General features: G+C 42.2%; 1 protein-coding gene and 1 long non-coding RNA gene across 8 annotated transcripts in view; one reads left to right on the top strand and one right to left on the bottom strand.

The window, feature by feature from the left end:
* Window positions 1-15,566, bottom strand: part of LOC122561958 — an 80,003-nt gene that overhangs the window by 33,232 nt on the left and 31,205 nt on the right. The window contains exon 1 of one of the 2 annotated variants that reach the window (XR_006315175.1): window positions 9,630-9,745. The exons of the other annotated variant lie outside the window; for it this stretch is intronic. This is a non-coding gene — a long non-coding RNA (uncharacterized LOC122561958). Of the gene's footprint in view, window positions 1-9,629; window positions 9,746-15,566 lie in introns of those variants that run through there. 2 annotated transcript variants of the gene reach the window in all.
* recql5 (RecQ helicase-like 5) overlaps window positions 1-15,566 on the top strand; it is a 132,005-nt gene that overhangs the window by 90,209 nt on the left and 26,230 nt on the right. For all 6 annotated transcript variants that reach the window (XM_043714283.1, XM_043714284.1, XM_043714282.1 and 3 more), the window contains exons 12-13: window positions 10,392-10,468; window positions 12,082-12,175. In XM_043714283.1, coding sequence (XP_043570218.1) covers window positions 10,392-10,468; window positions 12,082-12,175 — 171 coding nt within the window. The remainder of the gene's footprint in view (window positions 1-10,391; window positions 10,469-12,081; window positions 12,176-15,566) is intronic.

Here is a 15,566-nt window from a genome sequence, read left to right as displayed (position 1 = left end):
ACAGTAAAAACTGCAGACGCTGAAAGCCAGAGTCAATAGATGTGGAGCTATAGAAGCACAGCAGGTCAGATTGCATTGGAGGAGCAGGAAAGTTGACATTTTTGGCCGGGGGTCTTCATCAGGGAACAATTTCTCCTCTGCCATAATTCTCAACATTGATGTCCCACAAGACTATGTACACAATCTCTTTGTGTGGCCAAAGTGTGTTGTCACTCCATCTCAAATTCACTGATGACACCACTTTTGTAAGCCAGACTTCAAACAATGATAAAACAGAATATAGGAAAGAGATGGGGTGCTTGATGGCATGGTGTAAAGATAACAATCTCTGTCAACATCAGCAAAATGAAAGAGCTGGTCATTGACTTCAGGAAGGAAGGTTGAGGGCACATCCTTGTCTACAATGGTGCTGAGGTGGAGATGGTCGAGAGCATGAAGCACCTAGGAGTGACTATCACCAACAATCTGTCCTGGTCCATCCAGAAAGCACAACAGTGCCTCTATCTCCTCAGGAGATAAAGGAAATTCAGCATGCCCATAAAGACTGTTACCAATTCTTGATGCACCATATTAAACATTCTCTCTGACTCCATCATGACTTGATATGGCAACTGCTCTGCCCGAGAAACCACAAAGAGTTTTGAACACAACCCAGTCCATGATGCAAGCCAACTTTCCATCCATTGACTCCATCTATACTTCTTGCTGCCTTGAAAAGGCAGCCAACACATTCAATGATCCCGCCCACCAGGGTTACAATCTCTCCCAATCTCTTTCGTTGGGCAGAAGGTACAAAAGCTTAAACACAGATACCAACAGATTCAAGAATAGCTTCTTCCCTGCTGTTATTAGACTTCTTAATGGACTTAGAGTCATACAGTCCTACAGCACAGAGACAAACTGGTCCATGCCGATCAAAATGTCTATCCTCGCTAACCTCATTTGCTTGGCCCATATCCATGTAAACCTTTCCTATTCATATATTTGTCCTAATGCTTTTAAATGTTGTTAATGTACCCGCCTCAACCACGTCTGTTGGCAGTTCATTCCATATGCGTACCACCATCTGTGTGAAAAAGTTGCCCCTCAGGTTCCCTTTTATTCTTTCTCCTCTAACCTTAAACTGATGCTCTCTAGTCCTCAATTCCCCAACCCTGGGAAAAAGATTGAGTGCATTCACCCTATCCATAAGAAGTGTGGTCGCCTCAGTCTCCTATGCTCTAAAGAAAAGCAGTCCTAACTTTGTCCAATCCTTCCCTATAACTCAGACAGTTGAGTCCTGGCAACATTTCTTCTGTACTCTTTCCAGTTTAATACTTTCCTTCCTATAACAAGGTGACCAAAACTGAACACAATACTCTAAGTGCAGCCTCACCAATGTCCTGTACAACTGCAACGTAACTTCGCAACTTTTCTCCTCAATGCAACAGTTTCACTTCCTGTCTGTGACTCCACTTTCAGAGAACCGTGCACCTGAATTCCAAAGTCCCTCTGTTTCACTACACCTTAAAGCCCTACCATTCACCATGAAACTCCTACCCTGATTTAACTTTTCAAAATGCAAGACCTCACTCTTGTCAAAATAGCTCATTTACCATTTCTTGGCTTGCTTCCCCTGCTGCAATTTCTGACAACTTTCCTCACTGTCCATGATTTCTCCTATTTTAGAGTCAAATGCAAACTTACTAATCATGCCTTGTACATTCTCATCCAAATCATTGATATAGATAACAAACAGCAATGGGACAAGCACCAAGCCCTGAGGCACTCCACTAGTCATAGATCTCCAGTCTGACAGCATCCTTCCACTATTACCCTCTGCTTCCTACCATCAAGCCAATTGTGTATCTAATTTGCCAGCTCCTCCTGAATTCTAAGTGATCTAACCTTACAGTGCAGCCTAACATGTGGAACCTTATCAAAGGCCTTACTGAATTCCATATCGACTATGTCTACTGCCCTGCCCTCATCAACCTTCCTGGTCACTTCATCAAAGAACTCTAATAAATTTGTGAGGCATGATCTCCCACACACAAAGCCATGCTGACTATTCGTCATCAAACCCAGTCTTTCCAAATGCATGTACACCTTATCTACCTTGATTTAACTTTCCAAAATGGAAGGCCGCACTCTTATCAAAATAGCTCATTTACATTTCTTGGCTTGCTTCTTCGGCTGCAATTTCTGATAACTTTCCTCGCTGTCCATGATTTCTCCTATTTTAGAGTCAACTGCAAATTTACTAATCATGCCTTGTACATTCTCATCCAAATCATTGATATAGATAACAAACAGCGATGTAAAAACGAGTTAAAACAATAACTGCAGATGCTGGAAACCAGATTCTGGATTAGTGGTGCTGGAAGAGCACAGCAGTTCAGGCAGCATCCAAGGAGCTTTGAAATCGACGTTTCGGGCAAAAGCCCTTCATCAGGAATAAAAGGGCTTTTGCCCGAAACGTCGATTTCAAAGCTCCTTGGATGCTGCCTGAACTGCTGTGCTCTTCCAGCACCACTAATCCAGAACACACAGCGATGGACCAATGTTAGGTGCGTTAGTCAGAGAGAAATGGGTCTGGGTGGGTTACTCTTCGGAGGGTCGGTGTGGACTTGTTTTGGGGTGGCACGGTGGCTCAGTGATTAACACTGCTGCCTCATAACGCCAGGGTCCTAGGTTTGACTCCAGCCTCGGGCGACTGTCTGTGTGGAGTTTGCACATTCTCCCCGTGTCTGTGTGGGTTTCCTCCAAGTGCTCTGGTTTCTTCCCACAGTCCAAAGATGTGCAGGTCAGGTGAATTGGCCATGCTAAATTGCCCATAGGTTAGGTGCAGTAGTCAGAGGGAAATGGGTCTGGGTGGGTTACTCTTCGGAGGGTCGGTGTGGACCTGTTGGGCTGAAGGGCCTGTTTCCACACTGTAGGGTATCTACTAATCTATTTATCTCACAGAATCTTCTCAAGTAACTTACCTATCACAATTTTAGGCTTACTGTTCGAAAATTCCCAGGTTTTTCTTTGCAGTCCTTCTTGAATAAGGGCACAACATTCCCTACCCTCCAGTCTTCTGGGACCTCACCTGTGGGTATTGATGCAAAAAATGAGCCCCCGCAATTCCTTCTCTCGCATCTTGGTTATATCTGGTCAGGACCAAGAGATTTATCCACCTTCATACACTCTAATACATGCAACACCACCTCTACTGTGATCTGGATTATCCCCAAGTTCCCAAGTCGTCTTGTCTTTCTTCATGGTAAACACTGAGCAGAAATATTCATCGAGGACCTCACCCATCTCCTGCAGTTCTGCACATATATGTCCACTTCGGTACTTGAGGGGTCCTATTCTCTTTCTCTTTAGTTATTCTTTTTCCTATAATATACTTAAAGAACCCCTTTGGATTCACCCTAATCTTCTCAACCAAGGCTATCTTTTGCCCCCTTTTTGGCCTCCTGATTTCCTCATTCAGTAAACTCCTTTTCTCCCTATATACCTCCAGGAATTCCCTTGATTCCAGCTGCTTGTACTGGAGCTATACTTTCTCCTTCTCTTCTGATCAAAGCCTCAATATCTGTCATCATCCAGGGTTCCCTATTCCTGTCAACCTTCCTTTTCACCCTCAAAGGAACATATAGACCTTGACCTCTATCTATCTCACATTTCAAGGCCTCCCACTTGTCACTTTGCCTCCAAACAAACTAACTCCAGTCAGCCCCTGCAAACTCCTGTCTAATTCCATCAAAGTTTACCTTGCCCTAGTTTAGAACTTGAACCTGCGGACCTGTTTTGTCCCTCTCCATAACTATTTGAAAATTATTGGAGAACTATGATCACTGATCCCAAAGTGCTCCCCCACTGTCACCTCTGTTATATGTCCTGCCCTATTTCCCAAAAGTACATTGAGTTTTGCCTCTTCCCAAGTAGGATTCTATATAATGCTTGAGGAAGCTTTTCTGAACCCACCTAACAAATTCCACTCCATCTAAGCCCTTAATGCAATGGCAGTCCCAGGCAATATTAGGAAAATTAAAATCCCCTGCTATGGCAACCCTCTTGCAAGTTTCATCAATCTTCCTCCATATTCATTCTTTTCCCGTTGACTACTTCAATAATGTCACCACCCTCTTTTTTTTATTTCTTAGCTCCAGCCACAAAGCCTTACTTCAGTTATTTCATCTCTGATTTCTGCTGTGATACTTGCCTTAATCAAAAATGCAACTTCCCCTTCCCTCTTTCCACCTAAAGCACCTGTACCCTAGCTACCAATTATTAAGCTGCCAGTACTGTCCCCCTCAGGCATTTCTGTCATGGCTATAATATCCCAGGCCCACGTTACCTATCCATATTCTGAGTTCATCAGCCTTACCTGTCAACCCTCTTGCACTGAAATTGATGCAATTTAATCCAACAGGCATTCCTTGCTCCCTGTCATGTTCCAGCCTGACCTGTCTCTTCGCTTTGCTATTTCGGATTACTGTATCTCCTTCCAGCTTGGCATTTGCCTCCCTGCTGTTGAGGACCTTCCGCCAATCTAGTTTATACCCTCTGTGTAGCACTAGCAAACCTGGCCACCAAGATATTGATGTTTCGGGCATAAGCCCTTCTTCAGGAAGAAGGGTTTATGCCCGAAACGTCGATTCTCCTTCTCCTTTGATGCTGCCTGACCTGCTGCGCTTTTCCAGCAATGCATTTTTAAGCTCTGATCCCCAGCATCTGCAGTCCTCACTTTCTCCACCAAAATATTTGTCCCCCTCCAGTTCAGATTCAACCTGTCCCTCTTGAACAGGTCACCTCTGCCCCAGAAAAAACCCCAATGATCTAAAAATTTGAATCCCTGCCCCTCCACCAATTCTTTAGCCATGCATTCATCTGCCATATCCTCCTATTGTTATTATTTCATTTTTTTTACCCTCACTGGCATGTGGTACTGGAATTAATCAGGAGATTACCACCGATGAGGTTGTGGTTTTTAACGTTTTTCCGAGCTCTCGATATCACTCCGCAGGACCTCATCTCTATTTCTATCTATGTCATTTGTGCCAACATGCACAATGACTTTTGGCTGCTCACCCTCCCCTTTGAGAGCGTTCTGCAGCCGCTATGAGACATCCTGGACCCTGACACCTGGGAAGTAACACCATCGTGGATTCCTGTTTGTGGCCACAAAATCTCCTGTCTGTCCACCTGACTATTGAGTCTCCTATCACTAAGGTCCTGTTGACCTTTACCCTTTCCTGCTGTGCCCCAGAGCCAGTCATAGTGCCACCAATCTGGCTATTGCATAGTTATCAGGGAGAACTTCTCAAATTTTAAATTTAATGTTGATCATGCTGTTTGTGCACTTTCTCTGCGGCCGTAACATTGTATTCCTCGTTCTGTTCTATTACTCTTATACACTTCATATGGTACGGTCTGCTGTATGCATGCACAACAGAATGTTTCACTGTATCTAGATACATGTGACAATAATAAATCAAATCAATCAAAGATCAATCAAACAGTTCCAGGAATATCCTTATTGTCACGTACTCCAGTACAGGAGTACATCTTAGGCACAAGTACTTAGGTACAAATCTTGGATACAAAAGAGGAATAAGAGGAGAAGTAGTAGCATTACTTAGTGTCTAAAATAAAAAGATAGAATAAGATAATTATAACATAGTTCAAGGATTGACACTACACACCAGTAAAGAATTTCAAATTGCCCAGCAGTTCAGCACATGGTCTGACCGCTCATGCCAGACCCCAGTCTAACAACTGTCCTGCTCCGCTCCAAGCCTCCGGTCCACTGGTATTGGCACTCAGTTGCACCAAGGTAAGTTATGCTGCTCCAGGCCTCATCTCCCGCATCAACGCTGCTCTGGGCCTTGCCCCATCCTCTCGTTTCTCTGGGCCTCACCACACCCCCTCATACTACTCCAGGTCCCCCCTGCGCTGTAATGGGCCACGCCCCCCCACCCTCCTCCCCGTTTCTCGTCTCCCACCCCTCCTGCTGCGTCCCCATCTATTTCCGTACATTCTGTATCTTCCATGTCCTTTTCCACAGTAAACACTGATGGAAAATACTTGTCTAGTATCTCCTCCATCTCCTGCGGCTCTACACATAGGCTGCCTTGCTGATCTTTGAGGGGCCCAATCTCTCTCTAGTTACCCTTTTGTCCATAATGTATTTGTAAAAGCCGCTTTTATTCTTGTTAACTCTATTTGCCAAAGCGATCTCATGTCCCCTTTTTGTTCTTCTGATTTCCCTTTTATTTTTACTCCTACTGCCTTTATACTCTTCTAAGGATTCACTCGATCTATCCTGTCTATACCTGACATATGCTTCCTCTTTTTTCTTAATCAACCCCTCAATTCCTCTAGTCGTCCAGCATTCCCTACACCTACTAGTCTTTCCTTTCACCCTAATAGGAATGTACTGTCTCTGGACTCTCATTATCTCATTTCTGAACGCTCCCATTTTCCAGCGGTCCCTTTACCTGTGAACATCTGCCCCCAATCAGTTCTTGCCTAATACTGTCAAAATTAGGCTTTCTCCGATTTAGAGCTTCAACTTTTTTTTAAGATTAGATTACTTACAGTGTGGAAAACAGGCCCTTCGGCCCAACAAGTCCACACCGACCTGCTGAAGCGCAACCCACCCAGACCCATTCCCCTACGTTTACACCTGCTCCTAACAGTACGGGCAATTTAATATGACCAATTCACCTAACCTGCACATTTTTGGACTGTGGGAGAAAACCGGAGCACCCAGAGGAAACCCACGCAGACACGGAGAATGTGCAAACTCCACACAGACAGTCGCCTGAAGTGGGAATTGAACCCGGGTCTCTGGCGCTGTGAGGCAGTAGTACTAACCACTGTGCCACCGTGCTGCCCACGTGCCACCATGCCACCCACTTTTAGATCTGGTCTATCCTTTTCCATCACTATTTTAAAACTAATAGAATTATGGTCGCTGGCCCCAAAGTGCTCCCCCACTGACATCTCAGTCACCTGCCTTATTTCCCAAGAGTAGGTCACGTTTTGCACCTTCTCTAGTAGGAGCATCCACATACTGAATCAGAAAATTTTCTTGTACACATTTAACAAATTCCTCTCCATCTAAACCCTTAACACTATGGCAGTCCCAGTCTATGTTTAGAAAGTTAAAATCCCCTACCATAACCACCCTATTATTCTTACAGATAACTGAGATCTCCTCACAAATTTGTTTCTCAATTTCCCTCTGACTATTAGGAGCCTGTAATACAATCCCAATAAGGTGATCTTCCCTTTCTTATTTCTCAGTTCCACCCAAATAACTTCCCTGGATGTATTTCCGGGAATATCCTCCCTCAATACAGTTGTAATGCTATCCCTTATCAAAAACGCCACTCCCCCTCCTCTCTTGCCTCCCTTTCTGACCTTCCTGTAGCATTTGCATCCTGGAACATTAAGCTGCAAGTCCTGTCCATCCCTGAGCCACATGTTTGTAATTGCTATGACATCTCAGTCCACGTTCCCAACCATGCCCTGAGTTCATCTGCCTTCCCTGTTAGGCCTCTTGCGTTGAAATAAATAAGGTTCAATTTATCAGTCCTACCTTGTTCTCTGCTTTGCCCTTGCCTTCTCTGACAGTTTGACCTGCTTCTGTTCTCAACTGTACCAGTCTCAGATTGGTCTCTTTCCTCACTATTTCCCTGGGTCCCACCCTCCCCCCACCAACCTTACCAGTTTAAATCCTCCTGAGCAGCTTGAGCAAATCTCCCTGCCAGTATATTAGTCCCCTTCCAATTCAGCTGCAATACGTCCTTCTTGTAGAGGTCATGTCTACCCCGAAGAGATTCCAATGATCCAAAACTGTGAATCCTTCTCCCATATACCAGCTCCTTAGCTATGCATTAATTCTGCTCTACCCTATTCCTATCCTCACTAGCTTGAAGCACTGGGAGTAATCCAGATATTACTACTCTCAAGGACCTCCTTTTTAAATTCCTGCCTAACTCTCTCTATTGTCCCTTCAGAATCTCATCCTCTTCCCTTCCTATGCCTTTGGTTCCCATGTGTACAATGACTTTCTGCTGACCCCTCTCCCCCTTGAGAACATTCTGCACCCTCTCTGAAACATCTTTGATCCTGGCACCAGGGAGGTAACACACCATTCTGATTTTTTGCTCTGGCCACTGAAATTCAATCTGCCTGAGACTACGGATCCCCGAACACAATCGATCTCTTGGAACCTAACATACTCCTCATTACATTAGAGCCAGTTTCGATACCCAAAACTTGGCTATTCATGCTACACTCCCCTGAGAATCCATTACACCCTACATTTTCCAAAACAGCATAATTGTTTGAATTGGGGATAGCCATAGAAGACTCTTGTACTACCTGCCTACCTCACTTCGCTCTCCTGGAGTTAATTCATCTATGTGACTGTATCTGCAACTTTTCTCCTTTCCTATAACTGCCGTCCATCACATCCCCTTTCTCTTGTAAATTCCTCATTGCCTCCAACTGTCCCTCCAACTGATCCATTTGATCTGACAGGATTCACAACCAATGGCATTTATTGCAGATATAATCCTCAGTAACACGTAAACTCGCCCTAAACTCCCACATCAACAAGAAGTGCATATCACTCTACTTAGGACCATTTCTGTTTCTTCCAATCTGCAGACCCAGAAAATAACACTCTTATTCCTCTACAAAACACTGCTCCTGGCTAACTTAACACTTATGGCTTATATAAGAGACATATCTCAATAAAACATATAATGAAGAAAGAACCCACTCTACTCACTACTGCAGACTTACAGCAAGGCCACACCTAAACTATTCACTTATCTGTTTCTCCTCTGTGACCTCTCCCTAGCAGGTTCCTCCAAGATCAGTTGTGAATTTCAGTGTTTGTTAATTTCCCTAGACGCACTCCGATGTTCAGTGATACATGAATTCAACAGCAAAGGCAGTGATTGCGCAGGTTCACTGCTGTGTCAGCTAGCAGTGTGGGTCTCTCTCTCTCACTGTCTCTCTCTCTCTCTCTCTCTCTCTCTCCTGCACTGACCGGACCATGTACTGCCTTTGTCTGTTCTTCTCCCTTTTAAAAGTGGTGTTGTTTTGATATTTTTTTTCTCCAAAGTTCCAAAACATTGCAACAGCATATAAAACAGTAATTGCTGCTCCTGGAATTCGAGGAAATCACCTCCAATACCTAAAACACCTCAAAAAAAAAGGAACAGCTTGTTTCAGCTAGAAATTTTCCAGCCCTCCATCTTTGACTACCCAGAATCTGTCTACAATTCTGTCTTCAATGCAACTGCAACAGTGTGCACATCAAATTTAGCTTTCGTGTTTCCAACTGCAGCAATGAAGTACTTTTCTACTTCCTGTATAAAACTACCTGAATGAGATTGATAGTTTAATGCTAATTTGTGCTGTGCTGGTGGCTGAAAGTACTGAGAGGGAGCCAGATTGGATCTGCCCAGTTTTTACTGAATCACCAACAATAGTGGATATTTTTCACCTGTAATCTTGGCTTAGATTTGATAGCAAAGTCCCTGCTTTAATGTTACTTTTTAATTGGTTTTATTTGAAGAAGTTACAAGCATTGGAAAGTTACTGTGACTGGTTGGGTTAGCTTTTTTCTTTACCTTAGTAGAAGGTTTATCCATTGGGAGAATCTTGCATTATCATTGTCTTGCCTAACTTCAGGACATCTTGTGTTCCTTTACAGTCTGTTGTTGTGTAAGCAGAGCAGCAGCCGATTTGAACACTACAAAATCCGAAACGCAGCAATGAGATACATGAACAGATTATTTTTCCTGATAAATTCTGGTTTAGACTCACAAAGAACTCCTTTGTGGATCTGAAGAACTGACTGCTATCATTCTGACTGTGAATTCGAAATTGATTCAACCTAAATTCTGAAGCTGAACCAGTCTGAAAATTTGTATTAGGCATGGGAATTAAAATACATCTGTTTATTTTGAAAAATAGCAATGGATAAACAACTTGTGGGCATCACGGTGGCTCAGTGGTTAGCACTATTGCCTCACAGCACCAGGGACCCGGGTTCAATTCCAGCCTCAGGCGACTGTTGAGTTTGCACATTCTCCCCATGTCTGTGTGGGTTTCCTCTGGGTGCTCCAGTTTCTTCCCACAATCCAAAAAGATGTGCAGGTTAGGTGAATTGGCCATGCTAAATTGCCCATAGTGTAGATTATTAGTCGGGATAAGTATAGGGGGTACCGGGATGGGTGGGTGTGGACTTGTTGGGCCAAAGGGCCTGTTTCCACACTAGGGATTCTAATTCTAATTCTAGAAGTTTATACGTTGAATTTCTGTTGATGGCACTGCATGTTATAAACTAATTGTTATGTCTCTCCTTTTACCACTGATGTATTCTATATCAGGCACGTGAACACTGTCTCCACATGCTAGAGGAGGCACTGACCAAGAATAAACAGCATGGAATTACAAAGCCAGAGTGGTGAGTAAAGATTGTGGCAGTCAAGTACACACGCATGTTATTCAACACAGCCTCAATAATTATATTTCTATCAATAGCTTCTTTAATGCAGCAAAATATCCCAAGGCACATCACAGACGTATAGCCAGACAACCATTGATTCTCCATGAAAGAAGGAAACATTCAAACCTGTGACCTAAAGCTTGATTAAAGAGGTCGAATTTAAGGAGACATTAAAAGGAAATGAGACAATTGGAGAAACTTGTTGAGAGATGTCTAGAGCTTTTGGCCTAGGCAGCTGAAGGCATGGCTATCTTTGGTAGAGTGAATGAAGTCTAGTACCATTTCAATAAGTTGAATCACAAATGGCTTGCCCACAAGCTTTAAAATAGACAAGGAGAGGCCCCTCCATAATCTGATTTGTCCACATTCTATGCCAAAAAAAATCCATGATGCAGTAAATATGTGAAAAATGTCTTAATCTTCAATTTATTGACTCCTTATGACAACCTGACCATAATACAATTAAAGAGGAGAAAGTGAGGACTGCAGATGCTGGAGAGTCAGAATCAAAAAGTGTGGTGCTCAAAAAGCACAGCAGGTCAGGTAGGATCCGAGGAGCAGGAGAGTCGATGTTTCGGGGAGGGGGTTGGTGGTGAGGGTTGGGCTGGGGGGAAGGTGATAGGTGGATGCAGGTGGAAGGTAATTGTGATAGGTCGGTGGGGAGGGTGGAGCAGAGAGTTCGGAAGGAAGATGGACAGGTAGGACAGGCCAAGAGGGCAGTGCCGAGTTGGATGGTTGGATCTGGGATGAGATGGGGGAGGGGAGATTTGGAAACTGGTGAAATCAGTGTTGGTGCCATGTCGTTATAGAGTCCCGAGGCTGAAATGAGGCATTCTTCCTCTAGTTGGGAAGCTTCATAATCTTTTTCTGTTTAGTGTGTTGTTTTCATACGTTGTTATCATAGTCAAGTGACAAATGTCCTCTGGTTCAGCTAATATAGAGTTATCAGTCTCGAACTTCAGCTTCTCATGTGTATCCCTCTATTGGATTTCTTATTATGCCTTTAGGAATGGCTGACAACTTGGCTGGAGTTTCAGATTATCAGAATTTGACTGATTTTATTGTACCAAAGGTACCAGAGGCGGCATGGCGGCTCAGGGGTAGCACTGCTGCCTCATAGTGCCAGGGACTTGGGTTCGATTCCCGCCTCGGGTGACTGTCTGTGTGGGTTTCCTCTGGATGCTCTGATTTCCTCCCACAATCTAAAGATGTGCAGGTCAGGTTAATTGGCCATGCTAAATTGTCCACAGTGTTAGGTGCATTAGCCAGGGATAAATCGAGGATAGGGGAATGGGTCTGGGTGGGTTACTGTTCAGAGGGTAGGTGTGGACTTGTTGGGCCGAACGGCCTGTTTCCATGCTGTAGGGAATCTAATCTAATCTGATCTAAAAGTGCTTGTTCTTTGTTAAATGCAGTTATACTTTCATAATTTTGTCCTGCATTCCATTCACCAAGACGTTTCTATGAGATCTTTGTATGTAAGTTGTGGCAATGTGCTTTCTTTTTCTTGCAATGAAGATTTATGCAACTGATTCTGTTACATGCCCTGATGCCTCTCTCCTCTCTAACAGGGCAGACCCTCACTCATGTGCTGTAGAAATGGAATATGAAGCTTTCAAAATGAGCAAGATGGCTAACTTGTACAAAGCACTAATGCTAAAAAAGGTGGGTAAATCAAGTGATGCATTGTTGGGAATCTATTAGATTTAATAAAAATAGCTTGTTAAATATATTTAAGCATTGTGGATATTAAACAACTGCTGTTAAAAAAGGGAAATATTCATGTGGAAGGTTACAACTGAGGCCCTTAGAAACTTCTTACTGAAAACATTATAGTGAGAGCAGCTTGTTAAGAGTTACGCTCAGAAACTGCAATGAAAATAAATTGTGTGATTCTGATTTTTAATTGTGACCTCTTTAAGGAATGTAGGGACAACAGAATGTTAAAATGAGAACAATTGTGCACCATTGTTCTGGAGCAGCCTGAGCATGCACTGTATCATCATGTACCATGAGGCATGCTTTATAAGCACTGGTTTTAAAGTGAAGATTGATAGCCTCAGTTTTTACGTTGTGCTAGAGTCAATTGGGGCAAGATTTCATAGGGAATGACAATGTTAGTTTTATATTTTCTTCAAAGGAACAGAATTAATAACAATGCACATACCATTTGTTACTCTGTGTTATAATAATAAAGTTTATTAAGTTGGGACTGTGTTTTTAGATTTATTGTACATGCTGCCTGCTGTGAAGTCTCCCTGACAGTTAGCCTAGGTGCTATGGTTTTTTGATGAACACTCAGGTGACTATACTGAGGAAAACACATTTATGCTTGAGACAAGGGCAGCAGTCTCTGAGTTTACAATCCGTTGTCTGAGTTTCCCAAAATCCTGTAAAGTTATTAAACACTAAACATACTTTCTGTTTCTATGTGCCTTCTACTTTAACCAAAACAAGAACATGTGAACTGTTTATTTATTTTTTTTAATATGTATGGGATCAAGAGTATTTAATTAATGTTTTTACTTGGATGCAAGGTTAATGTGTTTCATTTGCTGTGGTGAAGAGAACAGAGATCAAATTAAAAGCTTGGAGTTATGTTGTCAAAAAGCATAGAAACAGGCCATACTGAGCACTATGTCTATGCAGACCAACAAACACCAAACTACACTAATGCCATACGCCACTTTTTACTTCCTTGTTTTCTCAACAGTATCCTTTATTATCCAGGGTACTCCAGCTTTGGATACTTGGCATTTATTTCTTATGGGTATGGGCCTGGCTTGCATCCTAATCATGTTTCTTTTGAAAGCATCCCATTCCTGACAAATCTCTTCACACTCCTTAACGTTGACTCTAATCTCTAAACTTATTCTATAGCATTTGTATAACAAACAATATACTTTAAATCTTCATTCACGGGATGTGAGCTAGCTATCTTCTTGAATTGTTGCAGTTCCTTCAGATCAATTAACATCATAGAGACAGAAGTTCTTTGTGCTTAGGAAACTGAACAGGCTGCTTGACTTTTTGGGCTATTACAGCTGAACTTGGGAGGGACATGGTTTCTGATAGAAGAGAAGCATCCGCAGTGGTCTAAGTTTTGTCTTGGCAAAGTTGGGCCATTCAGAATAGTTATGGGCTTTACTATTGGTGGTAGAATTGAGAGACCTTCTGAAAACTAATGCAAGTGCTCAGCTCTGGTTAATCAAAATCATTGAAGCAGGAGTACTGGAAGGGTTTGGAAGTTGAAAAAAACAGTGGATTGTTTGCTCTAGAATTGTAATTACATAGAGATTGCAGTGTGTGATAAACCTGGCTAGAGATTGCAGTGTGTTCTTGTGTGTAGCTAAAAATTAAGATGCATTGAAAAAGGAAGCAGTGTTTAGTTTGTCATTTATTACAGTAAATTTTTTGTTGAATCTGTTTGTATTTTTTGAAGAGGCGATTAAGGACAGAGGATAGAAGTGCAATATGGATGTTGTCTTTATAGATTTACATTTGTTAATGGTCACACAAGGTTAAGATTAAATATGAGAGCACATAAAATTGGAGGTGACCTTGTTAAATGGGTTGATGGTAAACCCGTAGATGTGGAATGAAAACAGTGCTGAAAAACGCAGCAAGTCTGGCAGCATCAATGGAAAGAGAAACAGAGTTAAAGTTTCAACGCTGAGATGATTCTTCAGAACACTTTCAGAATTACAGCATCAATATTCTGCTTTTATGAGAGTAGAGTCGAGAATGTAGTGCTGGAAAAGCACAGCAAGTCAGGCAGAATCCGAGGAGCAGGAGAATCGACGAGAAACAGATGCTGCCTGACCTGCTGTACTTTTCCAGCACTGCAATGTCGACTCTGATCTCCAGCGTCTGCAGTCCTCACTTTCTCCTACTTTATCAGAGTAGATAATTACAAATTCACAGATGACACTAGGTTCAAAACTAAAGCAAGTGTATAGGTGGAAGTAGTTTGTTACAAAAAAACATAAACTAAGTGAGTGGGCAAAATGTTGGCAGATAAAGTTCAGTCTGTAATGCCATCCGATGAAACAGATCTGAATATTTTCCTGACAAGTGTGAGCCTGTGGAGAAATGGAGAGATTTGGGGTGCCATGTGACAAATGTGACATATGCTCATGCATATGTACAGAATGTAATCAAATATTTAATGGAACATTGCCTTTTATCTCGAGATTCAAAACCAAAGTACAGAGGAACCTTGGTATCTGGCATTTGATTATCCAAATTTTGGATTATCCGAATAAGATCATAAGGTCCCGATGCTTGGCTAAACTGTGTTATCTTGCATTCGATTATCCGAACAAAATAGTCCCCCCACACTGTGCCATTCAGATAATGAGGTTCCTCTGAATGTAATATATCAGTTGTCCAGAGTCTTTATTTGACATAGCTTGATGTACTGCTTTCTATTCTGTGCACTGCACCTCGAGAGATATATTAGATTTGAAAAATGTACAGCAGAGATTTCGTCAGACTTGTACTCTGGCGTAAAGGATTAACTTTATAGATGGGTTCAAATATGATGCTTAGAGGTTGCAAAAATGACAGAGATTCAATAAAGTAGATAATGATCTTCTCATGTTACCATTGCTAAGTTTTGCCTATTATTTTCAATTGGTTTCCTCTCATTCTCAAAAGTTCCTTCAACTGATCTGTTTCTCAATATGTATTCTCTCAAGATCTCCCTCATTCTTTTGGTTACCTCTGTCGGATTTTTCTTAATCTTCTCTTTGTGTAACTGAAATTCTTCATCCCTGGAGCTATTATCATGAATTATTTCTGTATCCTCTTTGATGTCTTCACATCTTTCTGCCCAGACCTGTACTTCAATTAAGACCAAGCCAATGTTTGTATAATTTTATCATAAGTTGGTTATTTTTATACTCCTGACCTTATACTTTATTAATTACATTCTTAACCTGCCCTGGCAGCATCAATGATTTCAGCTTATAGAACCAAAGGACACTCTGATTTTGCATCCACTTTCAAACTCGACCTTTTGGTTTATATTGCCTTTCTTTGTTCTTCCTACCAA

The sequence above is a fragment of the Chiloscyllium plagiosum genome, chromosome 24 (genome assembly GCF_004010195.1).
Source record: "Chiloscyllium plagiosum isolate BGI_BamShark_2017 chromosome 24, ASM401019v2, whole genome shotgun sequence".
NCBI classification, from domain to species: Eukaryota; Metazoa; Chordata; class Chondrichthyes; order Orectolobiformes; family Hemiscylliidae; genus Chiloscyllium; species Chiloscyllium plagiosum.
Note: the sequence above shows the minus strand (reverse complement) of the source record. Positions and strands in the feature narration are given on the sequence as shown.